Here is a 27,846-nt window from a genome sequence, read left to right as displayed (position 1 = left end):
ACAGTCCGCCTCATCGTTGCCATTTATAAATATATAATCAGATAACAACCCACCAAGCCTGAGAATACCGTATCACATCATAATAGCACACAACGTCTTAACCAACACTCCTTACCAGCGACCTTCCGCCATTTTACTTCAAATCACCGTCTCGATTGTCCCAAACTTGTACTAATTATCAAATAAAATTTAAATAATACTTTAACACAAGGTAATAAGGACGTTTTTTCATTGTCAAGCCTCTCACGTTACGTTTTGTGCCTATATTCACAGTATTTATTGCCTGACCGCCGCTCGCGGCGGTAGCCAGTTGTTTCTTATCATGGTCAAATTCAAGTCTATAATGCTGTCAACATTTATATCAGTGTTTATAATGTTAACCATTTTAGCGAGTATAAGTGGAGATTGGGTGTTTAATAGCATATTAAATCATTCTGTTTCATGTAAGTACCTTAATATATACTTAGCTTTTTAGGATTAAAAACGTCACGGTCAAGTTTGCCGAAGTTTATTGATCTTATTCTTATACCTTTAGGTAAACAAGCAGTTCTTGTATATTTATTTATTTCAATACTTATGTACTTAAATATTCGGGGATCTCGGAAACGGCTCTAACGATTACGATGAAATTTGCTATATGTGGGTTTTCGAGGGCGAAAAATCGATCTAGCTAGTTCTTATCTCTGGGAAACGCGGATTTTTGAATTTTTATATGTTTTCCGAGCAAAGCTCGGTCTCTCAGATATTTTATTTTAACCTACCTCAAGGAATTATTAGAATTATTTGTTTACTTGAGAAAATAAGAGACTTAATAGCCAATTTTAGTCGTTTTCTGGAACCAACAATCACTGTTGTTTTATTTGGTAGGCGAGCTGCGTGAATCGATTAGTATGATGTAAGATTAATAACGAAAACGATTGAGGCGTAGTTAAATATTTAATTAGCTGACAAGTAGTAATTTAATGATACCATTAATCTGACATGTCCACATGTTACACTTTTGCTTATTTGCGGACTTAATTTAAAACTTCAATATATTTAAAAAAAAATACTTAATAGTATCTATACATTAAAGTTTTCCACAAAATTAAGAACATGAAACTTTCTTTGCACAATTTTAAAAACATACCTAACTTAAAATAGGTAGGTACTTAAATCGTGTATTTCAATGATTCATGAAGGAAACGCGTCTTCAAAAAAATATAGGTGCGTGTGGGTGGGAAGTCGGGCCTTACCTCCAAAACTAAAGAGCGGATTTTTATCCTAGTCGTATTTAAATCCGCTTTAAAAAAGGAAATATCTATAAGGTAGGTACTGTAGGTACACTAATACAAAAATCTGTAGAATTATTGGCTAAGTGCGAAGTAGGAGAAGTACAATCGGGGACATTAATTTGCAAATGCCGGCATCACCTCGAATATCCCCGATTGTACCTACCTAAAACCGATTTTTCACGCGACCACTTCATCATACGATTTGAAATCTGTCAACAATCACATAACTAATGTGTGCCATATCCGCTAATGCGGCGCTATAGCTAACAAAATGTTTTACTTGACAAAGTTAAACATAGTAATCCACACCGTACATTGGTGTATGTTTAAGGAAATCAAAACAAGAAACAAGATTACCAACAGAGGTATTACACAAGAAGATCTCTTATTTCCTTTGATCAAGGACCTTCAATTTATGCTAACATATTAAGTAGGTAGAGTTTGTGCGGAAGAAGAGTCGTGGAATGTATGGGGCCCAATACTTTCCACGACTCTTCATTCCGAACAGACTCTATCTAGATAATGCTTGTTACTGACAGATCTAACAGAACGGTTTCGAAATTCTAAAAAAAAGAATACGATGCCCGGAAGCTCCGGCCCGGACACGGCCCGGTTTAACGTGAATCATCCTTATTGCAGCTGCATGTCGTGAACCGTCTAAATGGAGCTTAACGCCGAGAATAATACATAAGACTCATTGTTTTGAAGTAGTAAGGTACCTATTTGGCACAATACTGGTATTTTGTCGTATCCAAGAATAATATAATTAACTCAAAAACGTACCGTCTGTCTGGAACTCAATGTCTACACAGAACGGATGACATAATTATTACATGCTGTTTCCTCCTCAATGCACTTATTTACCTAGTTATAGTGTCAAGCGATATGTGACCTTATTACATTGTGATAAGGTTTACTATACAAACTCACTATGCACAGCCGCAAAAGACATTGGGAAATGCAATCGTTTGCCTTATTCTTGCGCAATAAATTCCAAATAAACATGAACCATAACAAACTAAACTTAATTACTAAACCTAAATATAACTTTGTCATGGGAATAATGCCGAAATCGCGATAAAAAAATTTGGCTATTCCACTGAAATCAGCGGAATCACACACCTGGAATGATAATAAAATTTCATCCTGTATACCAAAAGAACAGCACGAAGAAAAACAACAAAGATTTACTAAGATAAGGATGACTCACGCTAGACCGGGCCGGGGCAGGGCCGGAGCTTCCGGCGCTTCGTTTTCTATGGAAAGCACCACGTGATTACCGATCAGCCCAGCCATCATCAGTTTTCGGGAATCTAGCAAATCACGTTACCAGTATAAATTCTGTCAATTTACCGTATAAATATGTAATGAAAATGCCGTAAATAAACGCGTACCTACTACATTAAGGTCACATGTCGCGGCTGACACTGGCTGACCTTACATCGATCGATACTGACACTCGGTTGTACTGATTAAAAATTTGATAGACTCTGCCCGATTCGAACTTTAAGATACGCCAATTAATAGATCTAGAAACGATATGGATTATATAAGTCAGTGTCAAAAGTCATGTTTTTCTTTGAAGAAACGTCACATTTGACACTGACATATGTAGTCCATATCGTTTTTAGGTCTATTAATTATTAATTGGCGTTTTTGTTTGAAGAAATGTCACATTAGACACTGACATACGTAATCCATATCGTTTCTAGTTCTATTAATTGATGTATCTTAAAATTGGAATCCGGCCGATATAGACCGATAAGAAATTGTAGAAATTAAAAAGTGGCAACATCGTAGTGTCGTCCCGTTTTCTTAAATTGAAAGGGACGACAAAAAGTGGCAACATCGTAGTATCGTCATCCCGTTTTCTTAAATTAAAAGGGACGACAATACGATATTGCCATGTTTTAATTTCTTGTCGGTCTATAAGCCCTATTCAGATTAACGATGTTTTGATCTTAGTATTCAGTATTCAGATCTTTATTTGCTATATAGACAAAAGCCATGCAATAAAATATCACATAAAAACAAAAAAACAGTATCAAAAAACAAACAAATAGAGATCAAGAAATAATACATTACCAACAGTTAAACAGATAAATTCGATTGCTTAAATTAGTTGAATAAATAAAGAGAGATGTCACAATAGTTATAATTTGGTCTAGAATATTATACAATTCCTTACTTTGATATGACCTTGAAGATCGCTCACGCTGATTGGTGCATGCGAAATGAAGTGAAAGTGGTACGTGAAATGCACGCCTACTACTAAAACGATCGATCGTTAAGGTCGTATCAAAACCAGTTCAAAACCGTAACAAGTTATTAAATCTAAATGGAAGGCACTGTCGATTGTACCTAAACTGTCATTCTATGAAACTTGCTAGCTATGTAAACAAGTCCCTAGTAAATTCATCATTTTTGACAGTTTCAATATGGCGGTTTGTTTACATAGTTAGCAAGTTCCATAGAATGACACTTTAGTGTATAATTAGACCTGTTTTTGATTTTATTGAGTTTATTCTACCATTTTAAGATTTTAGTTGGGATTTGCCATTGCAAAATATAGTCGATTACTCACATATTTTTTTTTATGGTATTTGCTCTTAATTAAAACGTGTCAAATTTCAATATAGCGGTTAGCGCCATCATAAAGTAGGTATAGGTATTTACGAGGAGCCAAATCATAACAAACTGGGGCCCGTTTCTCAAAAGCTTGTAACTTGTAATAAAAGTGAAAGTCCCTTTCTAGCGAAAGCTGTAAAAAAGTGACATCCGCTTGTATTACAAGTTACAAGCTTTTGAGAAACGGGCTCCTGGTATCCAAGAGATGGCAAAAGAAGTCAAGGATGATAAAAAATACGCTGGGAGGATGAGCCGAAGCTCACTGCGGGACCAAAATGGAGAAGAGTTGCCCAAGACCGGAAACAATGGAAGCTATTGGAGGAGGCCTTTGCCAACAGGCACACTGAGTTGAGAGATTTCTTATAGGAATAGAAGACAGCAACCAACACATACAAATTTCTCTCACCCAGTCTAAGGGGCTATATAAATAAATATAAATAAAGGTATTTACGAATGAGAAAGGTCACGCACAACTATCACTTTGTGAAAGTGACGCATGGAAAGATTGACGACAAATGTAAAACTATCTGTTTTCTTATAAAAGTTATAAATAATATAGTGAGTAACACTCGTAGGTAGAGACAGATGTGGTTTTCTGAAGGAACTTGGACTTTCCCCAAATAAATTAGTTCGAGTTTTCTTGAGAAATATAATTGTAGGCACTCGTATTTCATGTATGGTATTCCCAATAGCGACTTACTCGAAGATCATAAAAGGTTATCCAAGTTTATTTTTATCAAACGGAACAAAACAAAAGCAACTCTGTTCCTTTTAAATAATGATTGAAATTCATTGGAGGTAATTTGTACTAGTATTAAGGGGCCCGCAGATTACCAGTTCGCCGGATAAGTATCAACCTCTCAGTTAATCGCAAAAGGTGACAGTTCCGAACAACTGACAGGCTGATATCGTTCTGCGAACTGGTAATCTGTGGGCTCTTTTAGAACCGTAGGATGCTAGAGGTTAAAGTTGTATGCAATCATATGTCTGAGCGGCCGAGGTGCTTAAAAATATCTGAACAAGCACTCTAACGCCTTGACAATATAAGTGAGTTTAGATATTTGTGAGCGCCTTAGGCGCTCCGATGTTATCTGATGGCGACTGTACTGAAAATACAATTTTAATTGGGTCATGCGTCAGTAATAATAAAATATAAGTTCAGACGGAAATGTCGTACATAATAAATAAAGGAAGCCAACAATAGAATAGATGTCAGACAGATTTGGAATTGAGACCTTTCGTTGACCTTTCGAAAAGGTCTTACTTATGAGTAGATATAGGCGGGTTGATAGCTGCTGTAAGGAGTTGAAGAGGAGTAAGATTGAAATAAAAATAGAATCAAATTAATGAATAATATTACCTATACGATAGGGCACTCCTACACAAATCGACTAAACCCCACGGTAAGTTCAAGAAGGCTTGTGTTGTGGGCAGGTACTCAGACAACTATAGGTACCTCATCATCATCATCATCTCAGCCTATATACGTCCCACTGCTGGGCACAGGCCTCCTCTCGAGCGCGAGAGGGCTTGGGCTATAGTCCCCACGCTAGCCCATTGCGGATTGGGGACTTCACATACACCTTTAAATTTCTTCGCAGATGTATGCAGGTTTCCTCACGATGTTTTCCTTCACCGAAAAGCAACTGGTAAATATCAAATGATATTTCGTACATAAGTTCCGAAAAACTCATTGGTACGAGCCGGGGTTTGAACCCGCGACCTCCGGATTGCAAGTCGCACGCTCTTACCGCTAGGCCACCAGCGCTCCCTAGGTACCTAGGCATATATAATTTATAAATACTTGGTTTTATAGTAGGTATCGTTCGCGCATGTGCTTGACGCGAAATGCACTGTGAGTCATGTCATTAGGTTCACTTGCACTTATTGGCGATTGTCATCTTGGCTACGCACTAAGTACTTCATAGGCACTCTTCTTTTCCCTAGATAATTTGAGATTGAATTTATCCATAGTTAGGTCCAAATTGATAGTATTTGTTTTGATCCAATAATTTTAATTATTTACCTTTTCTATTCCAGGTGACCACAACAAAACTCTAAACAGAGATGTATCCAGAGTCCAAGTATACTTCTACGACTTCAAGAACAATTATAACAACAGCTACCCCATTGACACTGCCGCAGAAGAGCTCACCAAATCATATAATCTAGACGTTACCAGGAAACTAGTCTTCTTCGTCCCTGGCTTCAAGTCAAACATAACCAGAAAAACGGAAGAACTTATCAGACAAACCTTCAAGGATGTACAAGATACCTATCTTATCATTATAGATCATTCTCCATACACTTCTCTGGTCCACGGCAAATCAGACAGCTATGGCTACGGCAGAGCAGTATCCCATGTATACTATATCGGGAAAGCACTAGGAAAATTCTTATCTGATTTGAGAGCGAAAGGATTTCCATCTTCGAAAATTCATTGCGTTGGCCACAGTTTGGGAAGCCAGATCTTGGGCAACGCTGGTTACGAATTCAATATGCTGACCAAAGAGAAGGTTTGGAGAATAACTGGGATAGATCCTGCCGGTCCTTGCTTCTCAAACAGTTTTATCGAAGAGCAGATCCGCTCAGGGCTTGCGGAATACGTGGAGGTATACCACTGTAATGCCGGCGGATTAGGAACAACGAGTGTCTTAGCTGACGCGGATTTTTTCCTTAATAAAGGGTATAAGCAGCCTGATTGCAACGAAGGACTTGTACCGGTGAAAGGAGACTCTGACCAAGCGAAATGTAGTCACAAAGCTTGCGTCACGCTCTGGGCTAAGACGGTCCACCACCCTGGAGCGTATTTGGCGTGGGCGTGCGATTCATATAAGTCCTTCTCAAAAGGAAAGTGTGCTGGCAATGAAGTTACTATTGCTGGATATTCAAACCCTGGGAACGCTACTGGAGTGTTTTATGCGTCTACTGGTGGATATGGAATTTAATATGTTGTGGAAAACCAATTTGTTGTTGTGGAAAATATAGCGTCTGTCTTTCATAAGATCACATATTCTTGTAATTAGGTAGTACATATAGGCCTAAATAAATTAACTTGCATATGTTTTACTGGTGTTAAGGCTAAATTAAAAACTTATTTTAATATCGCTTCATGACACTAAAACTTTGATGTATTAAACTGTATAGGTGTGAAGGTTAGATCTCTCCTTTTTCCACCGACAAATTGCCTTCCCACATTGTAATAGTTGATTTTTAAAATATCATGATTAGGTAGACTAGAAATCTACTAGTTAGAGACTGATTGTTGATTTCGCTATCAACTTGACATTAAATACTACCGTAAAATGCTTGTTTCATATTTCCAACTCGTTCATTTGCATTCATAATGACAGTGTAAATCTTTTGAAATGCTGTTTAGTCACATAGGTAGGTAGTTACAATGAAGTATTGTCCCCAAACAAGTAAGGTCACGGTCATTTGGTCATTTCGTACTATTACTATTATTGCATTCGCGCTGCAAGTACCTCACAAAAGACTAAGACTAAGACCTCACGTTTGTATGGAGGAATGACCACTCCTGTTGGCTCTTAATTATGTACATATTTCTAAATATTGACGCCTTTTAAAAAAATGTTCACTTTCATATAGGTATGGCTTAATATTTGCTATCGTGTACCTACCAATGATGAACCAGAATCAAATTCTTTTTTGCTAAGATACAGTTAACAAGTATCACAACAGATCACATCAATAAATGCTAGTCAGCGTGCATAGGTACATGATGTAGGGGTACACGTGCCATTTTGTAGATATCGTGACAAATGGTGCTCAAATGATTTTCACGGACTCAACTAATCGAAGTTAAAAGGCAGGCTAATTAATTTGATAATGTTATTTTAATTTATTTCGATCAATCATTAATCAGTCACTTAATTTACGCTTTCACGCCATCCTAATCAAAATCAAGAAATTACACGCCTCTTTACATTTACCTACTAACGTAGGTACACTTGGTCAGTAATAATACAAATAGCAAATATATATATTTAAGTAAAGGATTATTTTTAAGTCGTCAATCAATAGCAGAGGTCATACCGCGAAATGCGAAAATCTAAATTTCTTTATCTGCCTCTCTATCGCTCTTGCGTATCGAAACATAACACAACACAGACTATAAATAAAGAATTTTCGGCCTCAGATTCTTCTATTAAGCTTCTGGGCCTTTTGAAAACAAACACGGAGAACGAAATTAGGTACCTAATCAGCTCAGTACTCACAATCCATTCGCTTTTAGATTAACTAGCAGTTTTGAACAAAAAATTTTGATCCCTAATTACCAACCACCACACAACATCCATGGTCAAAAATTGTTATTTGTCAATTATGGTTGTAGAGAAAAAAATCGGATTTACATTTCCATCTCCCTGTAAACGCGGCAGAAATATGGAAATGCCTTGGCCGGGAATGCAATTATCGGCGGGCACTAGTCCGCGAAGTGGAAGGAATCTGAGCATTAAATTAAGATCAGGCTTTTATCGTACATATTTGTGGTTCATCTTATAAACTAAATAAATAGGGTATGTAGTTGAAGGATAATAATTATTAGTTGTTTATAAATTATCTTAATAAGATCTAGGTAAAATTTACCTTGTCACATGTTACTAAGACGCTTTGCTTTGGCTATAATTGGCAAACCAAATTATGAGTAGAAAAAAAGCGCTAAACCCAAATTAGCATGATCAAAGATATCTCGTATCTTTGTGTTTATTATTTTCAAAGTTATCTTTTTCAACTATAGTTGCAGAAGATTGTAAAAAAATATTACAACACATGTATTTATAACTCATAATTATATTATTCAACACCCCAAAATAGCAGAGCTCTACCGCCCTTAGCAAAGAATTAAGTATTTGTTTTCTTATGACTTAACTAGATAACGCTTAGTACCTACTTTAATAAGTAGGGTACAACCATAATTGGTCGTTATCTTGTTTAACCTTTATATGAATACATTTTATAATACGGTAAACGTAACTTAAACGTGATCAGAGTTAATGAACATGATCCATTTGAAGGGTAATAAGGGTTCCGTTTTATTACTTTGGCTTCGGATCCCTAAAAAATACTGTATAATAAGTTACTTCAAATTACAAACAACCTAAAAATCGCTACAGATATAATAAATGCTAATAAGCTAAAGTCATTCAAAAAAGCCTATATTTTAATAATAAACAGCAACAGAAACAAATCTACCCGTAAATAAATTTACTTCCAGGCAATAAACCAAGTCCAAATTGTCGATTATGGTCGGCATTGTAAATAAAATAAAGCGTTTTCCTTTGTTGACTTAATTAAGTCGGTTTGAGATTCGGGCCTGTACGGAAAAGGACCCATTACTGGATAGTCGAGAAACAGGCGCATTCCGGCTCGGGCCTTTATATAAAACTTATCAGTTTAAGGTATTTAAAAGCTTTTAATTAATTTATAATGAACTCGATTTAAATAACTACAATTATTTAACTATATAGTAAAAATAGTCAGTATTTTATCTATATATTGAGACCATAGTAAACTGTATTCTACGTAAAATGGACCACTGGCGTGCAAGAAGTGCGTTTTGAGTAGATATAGTAGGATCTTTAAACTAAATAGTATGCATGGAAATAGTTATCAAGTTTTGGTGGAACATACATAATTACATATGTATATGTAATTGCTTTATTGCCACAAAAAAAGTACAAAATATAAACTAACTATTTTAATAATATTAAGGAACAAAGAAATAAATTAACAAACATAATAAAACTTACAAAAACTATAGGTATATGTTATATTAGGAATACAGACATAATGATACAGTAAAACCTATCACAGCACATCGCTTAACGGTATAATAAACTAAGTTTAGATGTGTAGTAAATAGAAGAGTAGAAATATAGTTGTTCTTAAATATTTAAAATGTTTCATTAGCGCCTAACGTATTTTTTGGTCGTACATTTAGCGGGATATCTATTAACTCACATTATAGACGGGTCTAACGCGAATTTTTTTTTATTTATTATTTTTATTTATTTATATTTTTTATTTATTTATTTATTATTCGAACCTGTGTCGAAATGTCGGTAAATCAAGGTAATTGAATATAATTCGCGTTAGACCCGTCTATAATGTGAGTTAATATGTGTTCAAAACGCGAAAGTTTAAAATATTATATTTAGCGGGATATTCAACAATGACTTTTAGCAACTCTCAGAAATTGCAGATAAAAAAGTAACATTTACACAGCTTAAATTATTTGAATTTTTATCAAAGACTTATTAATATAATCATCTTAGTCGAATTTTCCATAACAGACCAGAAAATCCCTCTTTCCCGCAAAGTTGTATAATGGTGTTAAATAAATAGGGTGACGGCTTATCTGCCTGAAAACAATGGCGGAAAGAAATATATTAGAGCCCTGGGAGCCTGGGACAGGCGGAGAACAAAGGGGTAGGACAATGCTACTCGACACGCACCCAAGTCGGATAGCGGTGTATACAATGTTAACTTCCGGTAACCTTAACTTTGCATTCAGGGCCACTTGCACCATCCCACTAACTCGGGTTAACAGGTTAAACCTGGAGTTACCATGGTTACCAGTAAAATTTGACACTGAGTTAACTGCTTAACCGATTAAGCCCGAGGTAGTGGGATGATGCAAGTGGGGCTCAGTGGCGAATATTATATAGGTATATATATATATTTGATGCATGTCAAAGGAAAGATTTCAACGTAGTACTTAGTAGAAAGTAGAAAAAAAATCTAATAAAGGTTCAACAAGTTAAAAAAAAGGTATGTAACTCGATATCAACATGGCTATTAAATTCAAAGAAAAGTAGGTAAGTAGTTTGCTCTTTAATTTATTTGAGGCGTACTAAAGTTTTACAAGAAATATCATCTAAATATCTCACTAACATATTATTTGTTTAGATGAATGAAGCCAGGTATAATTATAAATTTAACTTAAAAATATCTAGGATCCTCGCCTATTGGCACTTATTGTAATTTTAATACATAACAATTTATTTGCAAAAGCCACAACGATGCAACAAAGTTGTTACCAATGGACCAATATGGTTAATATGTAGAATTTATATTAGACAAATGACGAAGACGACCATTTGGTGTGTTATTTTCTAATAAATGAATCTTTGCAATTATTTACTTTTTTTGTTATCATTTATCTTATGACTAGGGAGCTACGAATCCGCCGAAACTATGCCTACGCACGGCAGAAAACATTTCAAGTGACACGTCATTCCATCTCCCGAATCTCAAGGAATGAAATATGACAAAAATCCGTAGCAACACTGTCCCAGATGAGATATTGCTCTCAATTTATGAATCTCCATAAGATATTCTGAATAAGAAGAATAAATCGTGGCCATAAGTCACGGAAGGGGTGAATTACGACTGCGTGCGACAGAAAGGTATTCTTCGCAGTGGTTTTAATACTGCACTGAGAAGGTAGCTTTGGATATCGGGCTTATTCAGTCAGTATGTCAGAGGAACAGATGTAGGAATGCTAAGAAGAAATGTTGGGATTTCGGTGGAACTGCATCTTAACTTACTAACCTGAATAAATGGCTGCGCTATTTTGAAAAAAATCCATAAACAGAATCAACAAAAAAAATCTTCTTAGGTACTTCACAAAATTTGACGAGAATCGGTGGAGAAATGCAAGTAATGCAACCCGTAAAAGAGAACATCATAACAAAAACGGAGAACTTCGCTAACGCTCGTTCAATCATAGTCCAAATAAATCAAGACAGCCATTACGCTCAATAATATATCCACAGTCTTACAGCAGCCCATAATAATCCTACACTTTCCAAGCACACCGTACATCTCTCGCTACGATTATTTCACGCCATTAAAACCTACGAATGGGGAATTCCCAGAATTTATAGGTACAATAAGTACCGACCGAATTACTCGGTGCATAACGAATGCATCTGCGAGTAACAAACACTGCCACAGTACACAGTAAACTGCCGTATTCGAACTTCAAGATATTCACAAGAGACGACACGTTCTAGATCCATTCTAGATACGTTATAGTTTAGATATCAACTAGTTCTCTTTTGCAGCGCAACTAATGTCACTTTTACGTTAGATAGAGTAAGATATATATTATATTAGATATGAATTAGATCTCTAAGTGGAAATCGTTTAAGAGTATCTCCAGAATCGCGCAAATGTCAAATTTGACAGGTTAGATCTTAAACATATCGTTATCGTATCTTGGTGATGTCTAATAGATGTCTACTTCATAATCCGATTCGGGCCCACAGACGCTGGCAGAAACTAAACAAGGAGTTATATTATGTCGTAGCCATCTTAGAATTAGGACGATAGTGGAGGACCCGCGCGAAATCAAGATTTTTACGCGGAAGAAATTTTTATCAAAAATACAATATCACAGTAGAAACAAAATTAAATGGAGATTTCTTTATGTATTTAGCAAATTTACAAAATTATTTAAGATTTTTTAAAGATTTACGATTGATTAAAGCATCATACCTACTCCATAGTTTTCGTCGGTAACACACCAACCTTTTCCAAATTGAATGTATAGGGATCAATACTTACCCGGGAAGTTTCATTTAAACGCGGCTTGTGCTTTGATATTTTTAATTTGAATTCATTTCCGAGAAGGTAGCATGCGCTGGCATGTCAACTGCGCTGTAATATCGAGAACTACGTTTTTATTAATATTTACTTAAAACGAAATCATTTTTGGATTTGGTTTCTGAGAAAGGAAAACATGTTCCTATATTTTTTTCGTAAGGAACAAATTTCTCGTTTTTTAATAATCGTACGCCCCCGTAGATATGTATATCTTATTTGTTTGAGAATAATCTTACCTAAATACAATTCATGTGGTTCAACTTAGGCGAGATGCATATCTATATGTATATTCGATGTATAAATCTAAGCCACAGATTACTGTCTCATTAACAGATGACGCATATACCTTGACAATTTTTTTAAGGAGTATTTGTATGTGTGTCAAATGTCATTATATAAAAATGTGTTATTTAATTCATACAAAATGACATATCTGCAATACATTCTCCTTTAGCTTTAATACACAAACGCAAACGTTTGTTAAAATTATCAACAATATGCCGCAGTAAAAAAAAAACCTTTTTGTTTAAATATAATGTCCATGTATCATGACCGTGTGATTAAAAATGACTAATTAAATTGTGTGTAACTTACATTTTTGACAAATCCAATTTTGATGATAGAATCCGTGTCATCCGCTAGGAATTGGGCCAATTGCACTTACCTACTGGTGAAGACCTTTTAAAGGCTGTACGAGCGAGAGTGTTAGTATAATGTATAATGCGGCATCTATAGAAGTGAATCTACGGTATCTAATAGAAGACGTTACCGAATGCAGGTGCATGTGTGTTAATGTGTCAGTGAGAATAATGCAGTATGCAGTCTTGAGCGCTCTCTATGTAATTAGAGAATCCTGGTTTGTTTACGATACTGCATAGTTTTAGTTTATTATTATATCTTCATTTTTGATTTCACAGGCCTATAAATCCCGGTCTTTTGATAGGCTTGCGTGGGGATATAGATTCAACACGTAGAGGCCCTTTGGAGAGCTTTAATGTCATGTAGAACGCCTGCTGGAATTCGTTCACAGGCGCAAAAATAGACACCTATGAACCGGTCGCAGTAGGCATTGGGACTATTGTAGAAAAAGTGAACAGTATACCGGTCTATGAATTGAAGTTGGTAAAGAAGTCCGGACTACTGCAATAACAATGCTAACACACGTTATCGGGGCAGGTGGTGACTTGCCGCTGACTAGATGGGCCCCTGAAACTGCCGTCGTGAAGACTACCAGGAGCAACACCGGTGTGAGCGGCTCAAGGGTGTCGACAGGTGTACGCCGCTTTCTACCCGGGCCACGTAGCCAACACGTCAATCGCTTACGTTTTGTAGCGATCGAAACGCAACTGTCACTGTCACACTAATTTGGAAGAGAGATAGAGAGACACAAAGCGATTCGATGGCGAAGCGCAAGCGACTGTCACCTTGGCTAGGCCGCCAGTGGCTGTTAACAGCCACTGTTCCAACTCGCATCTTATGCATCTTTCACTTCCACCCCTGGAGCATATAGCTCTAACGATTCTTCTCTGGACGGCCAATGAAGGCAATCCAGAGTTTTCAGTAGTTTAATAAAACTTTCGTGTCAATGTTTTTGTGGAACAGGCGATTTTCTTTTGCGATTTCAGGGGTTGGCCCATCGTAAAAGCAGATTCATACCATGAGAAATCTGCAACAATTTTAAACGTCAAACTTCTATGAAATTATATACAAGGTGGCTAAAAAATAACTGCATTCCCGTTGAGGTTTCGGGATTATACTGACCATCTTTTACTATGGGAGTTATGGGACCAACCCCGAAATGCTCGGGTATAATCCCATAAACTCCCTGGCGACGGGAATGTAGTTATTTTTAGCCACATCGTATATCGGTATTCTGTTATTTTGAAATTAAATGCTGAGAACTAGTAGTAGGAGAGTTCCCATTTACGCTATAAGATGGCTCGTTACACGAACAAATAGTTGCCCAACTTATAATGAGCGGTCATTCGTTAATAGCGTTGGTGTGTTTTTGCGCTAATTGGACTCTTTGGACGGTTTTGACTAAGCTGGGGAATGGGGATGTACTATAGTTAGTTTTTTTTAGCATTAGAAATAAGGTAAACAATCTTGATGTGTCTTTTAATTGAAAAACACATTTTAAAAATAAGTTACGGCAAGTATGTAACAATTATGAATCTAATACGATCATTTATATTCTTCTGCTTTCATAAGTAATCGTTTTTGATTTTTAAAAAGCGTTTTTCAATTAAAAGACGTGTTAAGATCGCTTACCTTCTTGCAAGTTCTTTCTAATGCTAAAAAAAACGAACTATAATTAAATGTTAGTTATGACTCATTTGTTTTATAATCGGGTTCAGAAATTAAACTGTAGGCAATTTTATATTATAGTACTATTTAAACATCAAACTTCTATGAAATTACGATGTTTAAAATAACACTTGCGCAGTCTGTGCTAACAAAATCGCTGTCAACTTAGGTTGGTCTAACTCTACTACCCTGTTTAAAATAAAGTCTTTCTTGATGGAATCAATCATTCAATTTATATTAGTCAGACCGTAAAAAGTCTGCAGCGATTTTGATAGCCCACGCACTGCAAGTGTCATTTTAAACGTCAAACTTCTATGAAATTATGACGTATACATAACACTTACACTGCGTGGGCTATCAAATCCGCTGCAGACTTTGTTTGGTGCGACTCTATGCGACATAAAGAGAGAGAGAGAGAGAAATCTTGTATCTCTGTATAGTTATTTTAGTAGTTTTCCATACAGGATGTGTGTACAGCGGGCTTGCAAAATAAACTTGTATTTCCTGTTAATTTCACGTGGGGCCGTGGCAATTTGCCGCTCCGCTGTTCCCGGTATAGGCAGAGAGCAGAGGGCCTACCGCGAACCACGTTCGAAGTGTTGCCTCCTTGTCACACTTGTAAACTCGTACGTAAGTGTGACAGGGAGGCAACACGTCGAACGTGGTTCGCGGTAGGCCCTCTGAGCTCTGATAAATGTATGTACTATCAGGCGTGGCTCACTCCGCGATTTCGTCGCGTCGCAACAAGTATAAGTTACAAGTTCATCCATCCTACACCAATTTTGGTGGTTAGCCATAAGCCGCGCGTGGCGCTTGCGCCACCTAGCGGTTATATATATATCTGTCCTTATCGCAACAGACGCGTTTTGTTAGAGAGTGAATCTTCTGTACTTAGTACTATGATTTATTCTGTGGTACTATTGAGAATGCGGACGGCTCCGGACGGACTCCATCGCTTCTGCCATACCTACATAATGTATCTTAAGGCTCCTCTTCACGTTGGGCCAACACCAACGCCAACGAGGGACGCATTTATGCGTTAGAGGGAGCAAGTGATATTGCTATCTCATTCTACCGCATGGCTGCGTCCCTCGTTGGCGTTGGCGTTGGCCCAACGTGAAGAGGAGCTTTTAGGCATATGTAAAATGCGCTCCGACGCTATCTGACTCCAGCCGGTCAGTAGGAATCGTACAGTCAGCGTCGTATAATAGGTAGCATCCAAAGTATTCGGTAGTTTCGGTACACCATATTATTTGTATGGCGAACCGAACTATTTAGGTAAATACTTTGGATGCTACCTACTATACGACGCTGACTATACATTAAATTAGTTTATATTTTAATATTATTATACATATATATTACAGGCCGGCCTGTTAAGGATGACTCACGTTAAACCGGGCCGTGTCCGGGCCGGCGTTTCCGGGGCTTACTTTTCTATGACATTATAGGTCATCACGTGATTCCTTCCATAGAAAACGATGCGCCGGAAGCCCCGGCCCCGACACGGCCCGGTCTAACGTAAGTCACCCTTTACGAGTACCTAATAACCGGGCTTCACTATTTACTCTTAAAATATGTATTACGTATGAAAACATATTAATGAATCGCTTCATTTGAATGCTGGTTAACATTTAACACAGTACCTAATCAGAATCCTATTTGCACAAACGTTCAAATAGCGAATAATTACCAAATCGCAGAATCTAAATAAATACAAAATCCTAAACCTCGATATTTACTCTGAATTCTAACATTTATAAATGCCTAAAGTCGTATAAACGCGGCTATGAATGCTTTTATACGACCATTTAGTTTTGAACGGGCTGTATGAAAAGCTTGCTATTATTTTGGGAATCAAAAAGATTATGCAAATAATGGTCGGTTTCGTTGAAATTAATTTCGGAGCCAAATAATAATAAATTACTCTCCGCGGAACAGAGATGTAATCGCCGGATTAATGTATCTTCGCAAATAATGTTACGGTCATACAATGTATCTCTTTACGGTTTCATTAAGGATTGTAAAAAACGTATATAAAAACCGGGCAAGTGCGAGCCGGACTCGCGCACGAAGGGTTCCGTACCATAATGCAAAAAAAATAAAAACCAAAAAAAAACGGTCACCCATCCAAGTACTGACCACTCCCGACGTTGCTTAACTTTGGTAAAAAATCACGTTTGTTGTATGGGAGCCCCATTTAAATCTTTATTTTATTCTGTTTTTAGTATTTGTTGTTATAGCGGCAACAGAAATACATCATCTGTGAAAATTTCAACTGTCTAGCTATCACGGTTCGTGAGATACAGCCTGGTGACAGACGGACGGACGGACGGACGGACAGCGAAGTCTTAGTAATAGGGTCCCGTTTTACCCTTTGGGTACGGAACCCTAAAAAGCATTTGTGATCAATTTTACACGGATCTACACCCAGTAGGTAGGTAGTCAGTACTAATAAGATAGGATAATGCGAAGCTTGAATAATATAATATGCGACGTGTAGATATATACTTTTAGTGAGTTCATTTATAGTATTTTATGTAAATAAGTTCCTTGGTATGGTACCTGCTATTAATAATATACCTACACCGTATAGTCTAGGTAACTCGGGTTGATAAAAATTGGTAAAACATATTTTATAATTCAGTTACTGAAACTGGGTCGAGCGAAACAAAGTTGTGACCAAAAAAGCGACCAAACAAGGTGTGTCGCAAAACTTTGTTGGAAATGTTCACTCACTCGCCCAATGGTTAATACTAGAGATGCAACGGATAGTTGTTTGGCCGGATACCGGATATTCGGCCAGCGTAACTATACCTACATTTCGGTTTTTCAGGTGCGCATTCTGCAGGTTTGACCTGTTTCCTAGTAAACGTTCGCGCGGACTTATTTCTAGGTTCGAAATGAGTGCGCGTGCAAGTCAGTGGAATGAGTAAATTGTTTTAAAATAATAAACAAGTATGATTATGACCGTGTCTGTTTCTTAAATCCAATTTCTTTAGTCCGAAATCAAGCAATTTTACTATCCGGTATCCGGCCGGATAGTAAAATAAGGGCCAGATAGGCCAGATACCGGATAGTAACCGGATATCTGGTGCATCTCTAGTTAATACAACCATTGGGCGAGTGAGTCGGTCACTTTCTTAGGTCACGTTCTGAGGACGTCACTTTCTTAGCACGTCACTTTCTAAGGATCTCATTATCTATGTAAATAGGTCACTTTATGAGGACTCCACTTTCTAAAAGACGTCACTTTCGGTGTAGGTCACTTTCTGAGAACGTCACTTTCGATATAGATCACTTTCTGAGAAGGCGAGCTGTTATAGAGTAATGATAATGGTCCTACGGACCCGAGTGTTCCCGAGAGTCGGTCAGGGTCAGGGTATCCGTCTCCGGCGTGTCTTCTTCGGTCGAAGTGAAACCCCAAGACGACCCGCAGAACTCTTACTGCCCTATTCGAACTTTAAGATACGTCAATTAATAGATCTCGAAACGATATGGATTAGATGTGTCAGTGTCAAAAGTGATGTTTTTGTTTGAAGAAACGTCACATTTGACACTGACATATCTAATCCATATCTTTTCTAGATCTATTAACTGACGTATCTTAAAGTTAGAATAGGGCCGTTAGCTCTAGGCTGCCTTATTGGCCGTCTACGTCTAGAGAGGAGTCGTTATTACTTATCAAAAATTGTTTTAAATATGATCCATACCAAAAAATAAGCCGCTTACTACAGCTTTCCGTATTTAAGTGCTATCCCCGCTATATTATGTAAAGTGGCAGCCCTAGTTGCTAAATTATATCCGGCCCCGAAACACGAGCATAAATTTAAACGAAAGCCTTAAATTTTCTATTATCTGTATTCAGTACCTGCATCGGGTACAAATGCAGTATCAAATTTTTGCAGTTACCGGTAGGGTTGGGAGTAATATTCACCAAGGAGAAGTTTCCAAAATTGCGAAATTTTCCATACGGAATATTCTCAGAACTTAAATTTTACGAACCATAAAAATTATTCAGGAAGTCGCTGGACACCGCCGTTATGAATTATTTTAACTGACTGTCTTATTTACGAGTTTATTAAAATAAGACTAATAGTACATTTTTTGATAATTCTCATAGGGAATCTCTCATTGGAAATTTAATTTAAATTCTCGTGTAAGTTTCCGGAAATTCCCGATAATGTTACTGAATTTTTGAGAATGTTCTGCAACTTTTACATTGTTAGTTGGGAGATATTGATATACCGGTCGTTAGTGAAACGAAACCGTGGTAAAAGCAGGGGTATGAAATTATAGCGTTCGGGTATTTTCGGCTTCGTTCGGCTCAGCTTTGTTCTGAGCAATTATTTGGACTACTTCCAAGAAAAAAACTTGCGGCGGAAAATCAAGATTTTTTATTATCATTAATAATGATAATAAAAAATTTATAAATAACGATAATATAAATAAATTTAATTGTAATTAAATAATGATAAAATTAAAATACACAAAATTATTCATTATATATACATATTTTTGTATTTTAATTTTTAGTTAAAATCCTGTGTCGATAGTTGGCAGTAAATTTACTGTGACTACAAAATTTACTATGACAATAACCTTTTATACACTCTATTATCTTTGATTGACAAGGCTTTGACTGTTTTAAGCGCATATTTACAATGTAACCTATGTGATTGTACAGAAACGATAAGAAACCGTTTTTTGTAACGGTAACGGAAACAATCGCACCTCTAATTCAGAGACGCGGTGCATCGACTACAGGAGAATGCTATGTTTTATTTAACGGTGGTGTTTAGCGTATCGTTCTCTAAGTACTAATATTTTTAACAAACCAGAGGTGCATGGATAGATGTCGACCTTAATGCCTTAGTAATACGGTTTTTAAAACATCTCCTTGCACTCCTGAACGCCAGTCTACCTTGCCTACCCTTGTTCAAGCTGCCGAGATAAAAAAGCTTTATGCACTCAGCCACAGAATAAATAATAGTACTAAGTACAGAAGACTCACTCTCTAACAAAATTTAATGCGTCTGTTACGATCAGCACAGATATGGCCGCTAGGTGGCGACAGCGCCACGCGCGGCTTATGCCAAACCCCAAAATTGGGGCCGAACGGATGTACTTTTAGCTACCTGTAGCAAAGCGACGAAATCGCGGAGTGAGACACGCCTGACTCAGCTTCGTTTAGGACAGAAAATATCAAATAATAGGTACTATTAAAAGCTGGTTAAGGATACTCACGTTAGACCGGGCCTTGTCCGGGCCGGAGCTTCCAGAGTTTCATTTTCCTTGAAAGCATCACGTGATCGACTGTCATGTCATAGGAAAGTAAGCGCCGGAAGCTCCGGCCCGGACACGGTCCGGTCTAACGTGAGTCATCCTTTAAACCGCCACATTGTTATATTCCAATATCGTTTATGTATTTAAATATTCTTTTGTAACCGCGCCTCGTTTGGTATTCAAATTGTATTTTGTTATTAAAATTATAACAGCTTTTGCTTTGTTTTGCAAGAAATTAGTGTATTTTTGCATATCTTTAAAAGCCCACGCCTAATCCATTTACATTCAGGGAAGTTTTAATTAATTTCGAACGGGACCTTAAAAAGGAATTTATGAAACCGACAAAAATGTTTCCGTTGCTTGTCTTCCTTTCTTTATAAATTTTGTAATTAATTTAATAAACAGGTATTGGTAATGGATGTCATGTATTGTTTTCTGAGGTTAATAATTTTCTAATTAATACGAGGCAAAACAAAAGCAGCAGCTTTATTAGAAATCCGTTATATATTTTTTTTACACGTAGTCTGCTAAATGTAATTTCAAAAATCGGGTTAGGTATTACTGAAAATTAATGTGAGTAATATGCACCAAGATCATTACAGCTTGATAATTCCTTTTTTTTAATTAATTGGCTTACAAGCTAGGTACGTACTTTTTTCCTTTAGAAACATTGTCCTTCACAAACTACAGTGCTAGAAAGAAAAAAAGGGTATTTGTTGTACAAGGGGGCAACGTTGTTGTTTAATCGCTCGTTCTAATATTGATACCCGAGGTAGCGAAAGATTCCAAAATTGAACCACGAGAGTAGCGAGTGGTTCGAAAAATGGAATCTTGAGCGTTGCGAGAGTTTCAAAGCACGAGGGTTAAACAAAATTTGCCCCCGAGTGAAACACAAATTTTTTCACCACACCAACTCGAAGCAAATATTAAATGTAAAATATCAACCAAATCAAATCCAAATGAATCATATTAAATATTTATCATCCAAAATCATCATTTAAAAGTCAATTCTACCAGCAAACATAAGAAAACAACTCAAAATTTGCATTGTCTCACATGTGAATAAAATGCAACTTTGCTATCAGTTTTTGAAGTGCAAAGTAAGCCTTTCCGAGCTGGTGTCGTGAAAATATATTTATTTATGTAGTACATATAACTTGTCTTTGCGTTCACGTTACCGTACGATGATGGCACGATCGAACGTAGCAGTAGAACGTTTTAGTACCCCGTCGCTGCCACTAATATGACAAATTGGAACCTCTTCCGCTTTATTACGTTACTGTGACATGGTACTAAAATATTTAGTTAGTTTAGAAGTACTTAGACTCCTAAAGGTACCGTAAAACGGGGTGAGGTAGGTTTCGCGGGGAGAGTTGGGTTATGAACGGGGAGAGAAGGTTTGAGAGGGGGGTGAGAAGGGATTTTAAGGCTACTGCTACAAAAATAATGTATTCCAATTTAAAATGAGGCTATAGTAATAGGCATAATAAAAAAAAATCGATCCAACAATCTTCCAAAATCACCTTGGTATGAAAAACCCTCTCACCCCAAATACGAGGCACTACGGGGTGAGGTGGGTTTTCCTCTTTATCGTCAAAGTTATGATATGGAACTACCCAAAATAAACAAACTAAAATACAAACGTCCGAACCACTTATTATATACACCATTCAGTTTTCACATGTAAAAATAAAATTTTATCGAGGTTTGAAAGTCAAATTTCACCCAACTCACCCCATTTTACGGTACCGTTCGGATTCAGACTGTAGGTACCAGAGTTAAAGCTGCCGTTTTGCAGAGCGACATTACTGGTGGAAATATTAAAAACAATGTTGGTGATTTTTTTAAATTTGCACGGTTTAGGGCTGCACCTTAGCTTAGTTTACTTTAGTGGTTAAGATTAGTTACATCATTTGTTAGTAGGTGACGAATCCTGTATCTGATATGTTATTGTGTCCACTTGACGAAGCCTGCATTTTTGATCACAAACTATGCAATTAAGGATGACTCGTGATCGTTTCCTATGGAAAGCATGACGTGCTCACCTGTCATATCATAGAAAAGTAAGCGCCGGAAGCTCCGGCCCGGACACGGCCCGGTCTAACGAGACTCATCCTTAAGCAGCTTGTAATAGTACATATTATTTGATATTTTCTCCTAAGCGAAGCTGAGTGCAAAAAGCTTTTTTATCTCAGCAGCTTGAACAAGGGTAGGTACCTACTTCACTGTTTAAAAACATGAGATTTTGCTGCGAACTAGAGACAAAATTACATTAAAATAAATAAATAAATTAGGCTGTCGTAGGTACCTACTTGTATCAGATGGTACACCACATTGTTTTTGAGTGTCATCCTTTAAAGGGGCCCACTGATTAACAGTCCGCCGGACGGTATCGGCCTGTCGGTTATTCGGAACTGTCAAAATTTTGTTCTAAATGACAGGCCGATACCGTCCGGCGGACTGTTAATCAGTGGGTCCCTTAACAACTTGTTTCTTCTTTTTCTTTCATATCGGAATAATATGAAAAAATACGTAAAAAAAAAAAAGAAAAAAAAAAGAAAAATGGAAAAGGTACGTAAGAATTAGTTTACCAAATAACGTCCAGCCCTGAACGTGTTAATAACGACAGCACAGGAACAGAACTCGCCTTATTTTGAACGTAGCGAGACAAGTGCTCTAAGGCCTCTTCACACGAGCGTGCCGCGACATTTTAATGAAGCTGTGTGGACGCCCCTTAAGTGTGTGGCTTATGATGGTTTAATAATGTAGGCTGTTTTTGCGACGGTTTTATGTCTTGTTATAAATAATGAAATAGGGATGAGAGCTTTAAATGTTGAGCCTTGTTTAATACTGTTTGACAGTTTTGTGTAGCTCTAACCGTTTTTATAGAAAAAACCGGGCAAGTGCGAGTCGGACTCGCGCACGAAGGGTTCCGTTCCACAATGAAAAAAAAAAACGGAAAAAAAATGCAAAAAGAAACGGTCACCCATCCAAGTACTGAGCACGCCCGACGTTGCTTGACTTTGGTCAAAAATCACGTTTGTTGTATGGGAGCCCCATTTAAATCTTTATTTTATTCTGTTTTTAGTATTTGATGTTATAGCGGCAACAGAAATACATCATCTGTGAAAATTTCAACTGTCTAGCTATCACGGTTCGTGAGATACAGCCTGGTGACAGACAGACGGACGGACGGACGGACGGACGGACAGCGAAGTCTTAGTAATAGGGTCCCGTTTTACCTTTTCGGTACGGAACCCTAAAAATGTGCGAAACTGCAACTGAAAAAAAAACCGGACAAGTACGAGTCTTGCTTATCTTTCTTATCTTGTAGTTACATAATTATAATAATTATAGGTATGTATACTTGTTCCTTGTTGATATTGCGTACCAAGATATAGTTTTTAAACCAAGGTGTTCTTAGTGTTAGTAAAGTCAGGGATTAAGGGCTATTAAGGACTTGCCTTTGCTTAGAAATGGTCACCAATTATTAACTGTTTTGGTGGGATTTTTCCCACCAAAAAAATTCAAATCGAACCTTAGGGGTAACATTCCATTTCCAACGACAGCTGCACTACTGTCAGTTTTACTATGGGTATTGACAATGACAGCGACGCATTCAGTACCGGTAGTGCAGCTGCGGTTAGAAATGGAATGTTACCATAAGCGAGGCGTAGGCGGCATGTATGCCGATGACATAGCTATATACATACTTATTTATGACATACTATATTCAGTTAAGTGAGCCTCCAATTAAGCTTTATACCTAAATACCTCCAGCCTTTGTCCCAGTATTTACATAACATTACAATGTATGAGCAATTACTCAAGACGTTACATATTGGTTGTACCAGTTATGTGTAACGCACGCAGACCATAACATTGAACTAGATGCCACAGGTTACCTCACATGTATAAAATCAATCGTGTCAATTTTTAATACATTCGAGTGGTGTTCGATGCCTGATATCTGTTTAAAAAATCTGTTATAAGACAACTTAGCACCTTTAAATATTCGCTTTAAAACTAGGATACTTTAATAAAACAGGTATTATCTATAATTAAAATTAAGGCAGCCGCGGTAGGTACCACTGAAACTCAAGTACATTATAAGACATCGTGATATACCTGGATAAATCTTAGGCATTTCGGCGGGTGCCGCTTAATACGCCGAACATTAAGTGTCATAATAATTGAATTGTCATAATTGTCAAGATCAAGATCACTCTATTCACGCTAAGTTTTCACGCCTAGTACTACTTACTTCAAAGGCCTTTACATTGCTATAGCCAAGTCTGTGAAAACTTTGCATGGTTTAAGTCTATATAGATAAAGACGAAATAGAAATACCAATAGGTATATTTGTAGTTTAAATGATTAACCTTAATATTATTTAAATTGTCTACATATCACAAAAATCAATCACTATAAAATTAGATATAGGTATACGATTGAGTTACTTGAAATAACATCAAATACGATGATTTGCTGCGTCTAGTGCAATGTATAGTCTGTGTTATAGCAAATAATCGGGGCTTTTGAAGTGCCTGCGGGGAGCAAGTATTCAAACTATGCTCAAATTATGGCAATATTTGTATTAGCGGGGATTAGCGCGTCTGTTATGTTGTGGCTGGAATTAATAAAGCGTTATTAAATTATGTTTACAGCATCGTTGTGTGCGTTTAAAATTAAACTAATTTATAGACTACGAATGTACAATTTATAGGATTTATTTATTCTTTACATAAATGGCAATGTACAAACTGATTGTGACCCACCATAGAATGTTTTCAGTCATTATAATTTTGCGTAAGTACGTACTCGGCTTAGCGTCTGTAATTTTTACATCAAGCGCTAAAAATCTTTAAAAATTGTATTATGTACAAAAATTCTGCACAAAGTATCGTTGAATTATTGCTTAAGGTATAGAACCCGCACAGAGAAGCAGTATTTTGCGAAATGAGTTGATGTTGTTTTGACATCAAATCATAGAAGCGGAGCGTGAGTCTCGCGACCTAAACGCGTTAGCGCCATGAATTTTCCGGCGCTTACGACGTTTTGGTCGCGTGATACAGGTTGTGATTGCGAAAATTTCATTTGGTATGGCTCATCTGTAGTTAAAATAACTCAATACAAAGTATACCTTCTTTCACTGTTTATCTGTTATCGTTTTCACTATAATACATTGTCTAACTTGAAAACTGCAAGATAAAACCTGCCAATATCGAAAACTAAACTGCAAACAATTCCACACTCCGTATCTTTCACCATAATAGTCATTGTAGTCGTTAAAATAAAACGTTAGAGCTCCATAAAACATACCAGCAACTTGAACGAGCCACTTACCCAACAACTTAACTACTTGAGCTGCGGTTGTTCCATTCACTAACTCAGTATACTCGTCTTATTATCCGTTCCTAATATAACTAGACCTCGAGCTTCATAAAAAATACGTGCAATCTGAGTTCTTACGTACACTGGTCTGAATGAGTCTTACTGGCCTATAAGTATTGATAGTGAGATCGTCATGAGAAAGAATACTCACCAGTGTTAAGTTTTGCACAATGTTTCTCTTACGTTGGTAAGATCCTTCTATTCTATTCTTTTACAAAGTTACTACAATCATTTTACTTATTGAGAAGAAAGTAAAATTAAACATTTTGGATGGAGTGTCTTATTTTAGTCGCTTTGGCCTTTATTTAAACATTACAGCACAGAATAAATAATAGTACTAGGTACAGAAGGCTCACTCTCTAACAACACGCGTCTGTTACGATCAGCACATTGCAGATATGGCCGCTAGGTGGCGACAGCGCCACGCGTGGCTTATGGCTTTCCTCAAAATTGGGGTGGAACGGATGTACTTTTAGCTACCTGTAGCAAAGCGACGAAATCGCGGAGTGAGCCACGCCATTACAGTACGAGTTAAAATAAATGAAAATTAAATCTATCTTACGACCGCGGGTGGGTCAATATGACCCATTTAACAAAATCTCTTTTAACTAAGAAAATAAGCAACTTTAACCATTACAATAGCAGTTAAACTCCAAAGTAATGTTAACAAAACGTAAAACAGGACACTGGCTAATAAAGAATAACGGTTGGTGTAAAAATGTTCACTGTTTTGCCCCTTTTAAACAAAATGTCGTAAGTAAAGGTCATTAAGTATTCGCTGAAATACCTTTTGGTACAAACCACGGGAATGTTGTTAAGGTATAAAGAGTAATTAACGCAGTTAACTTGAATTACAGAGGAACTTTTTTAAGAACGGTTTGATGAGAAATGGCATAGAATTCGTTTCTTTTCATACTCGTTAGAGAGCTTGCAGTCAGCGCTTCAACGTCGTCATTAAAGAGTCGACGCAGACTGATTTTTAGCGAGATGAAAGATCTTCATGGCTGCGTTGATCTGACATAACCCTCAGTATCTCTGATCCTTATATATTTAACGTTCAGGGATAATTTAATATCTAACTTAGTCATCTCATTTTCGTGTAAAAAATATGTGTTTCGTGTAAAGAGTTTTCAGTTTATTGGGCCTATAACAATACATTTTAGATGAGTTGGGAGTTGGTTATTCCATATTAAAAGTATGAACTTTTTACAATGTTATAAAACTTATAAAAGTGCTTAATTGATATGATTTTTTCCATAAAACTGATGGCGGTATTTTTTTTATCGCTTTATGAATATAAAAAAAATATATTTCAAAATATGCAATTGTTTTCTCCATAAACGGGATACTCGTAATTTCGAAACCCATAGAATAATCCAGAAAGGAAAATCACAAACTTATACTTAATAATGCCTCCTGGCAATTCACACAATATATGCTCGATTCGCCCGTTTCAAAGGCTTAGAAAATATATTTTTTATAAAGAAATATTCAAAATTCCAAAGCTCTCGTTTATGATAAAGTGCTTCTATCTAAGTATACGGCGTATACGTAGATGTCGCACTAAGTGCTTGGTGCATTCCCCGGCGATGCATATTTCTTCAGTTTTTTAGAAAATATGGCGTCTTCTCTGAACAAAGGAGTGTTTTTAGTGCTGCGTTTAGGAAAATACTGGTGAGTGCTTTAAAGCATTTTTGAGTAATTGGCACATAATGTAAAGGAGTCACTTTAAGTGTTTATGTTTCAAGAAAATTACTGTCATATAGTGTCATATTTGAAGAAAACACATAGAAGAAGTTACCTATTTTCTATAAAAGGAGAAGTTATATTAAAATATTCAATAGAAAATATCTACATGTAAAATACCTGGTGCTCAGTATGTGTGAAATCTTTTAAATACAATCTTATTTTAATGGTTTAATTAATAATATTACTCGGTGTACCCCTTTCATTTCATTAAAGTGTCCAAAGGGCGTCTACGTGTTGGCTTCGGCTCCGCGCACGCCTCCCAAAGGTCCATTGTTCCGTGATGGGAAACAAATTTTAGCACTCCAGCAGGCGTTCTACATGACATTAAAGCTCTCCAAAGGGCCTCTACGTGTTGGATATGTATTCCCATTCCCACGCAAGCCTATCAAAAGAACGGGATTGATAGGTCCGTGAAAGCCAAAATGGAGTTACAATTTGTTAAAGAAAATGTCTTAACTAAAGCTATAATAACAGCCTTAAATTCTCTTTCTGTCTACCCTGCCTGCCTGTGAAATTTCGAGATGTTCAAACGCCAAAGTTCTATTCCATTTCATTCGAAATCCCATCTGACTGTACA

At 36.8% G+C, this 27,846-nt stretch overlaps 1 protein-coding gene across 2 annotated transcripts in view; it reads left to right on the top strand.

Annotated features, from left to right (window-relative positions):
* Nucleotides 1–281: 281 nt before the first annotated feature.
* LOC134667564 (lipase member H-like) overlaps nucleotides 282–27,846 on the top strand; it is a 68,686-nt gene continuing 41,121 nt past the window's right edge. Inside the window, exons 1-2 of one of the 2 annotated variants that reach the window (XM_063524996.1) lie at nucleotides 282–443; nucleotides 5,943–6,856. In XM_063524996.1, the coding sequence (XP_063381066.1) occupies nucleotides 323–443; nucleotides 5,943–6,850 (1,029 nt within the window). In that variant the 5' untranslated portion in view covers nucleotides 282–322 and the 3' untranslated portion in view covers nucleotides 6,851–6,856. Of the gene's footprint in view, nucleotides 444–5,942; nucleotides 7,209–27,846 lie in introns of those variants that run through there. The other variant, XM_063524995.1, reaches the window with a different exon arrangement.

This window comes from Cydia fagiglandana, chromosome 9, assembly GCF_963556715.1.
Source record: "Cydia fagiglandana chromosome 9, ilCydFagi1.1, whole genome shotgun sequence".
NCBI classification, from domain to species: domain Eukaryota; kingdom Metazoa; phylum Arthropoda; class Insecta; order Lepidoptera; family Tortricidae; genus Cydia; species Cydia fagiglandana.
This window is presented reverse-complemented; position numbering and strand designations above follow the sequence as displayed.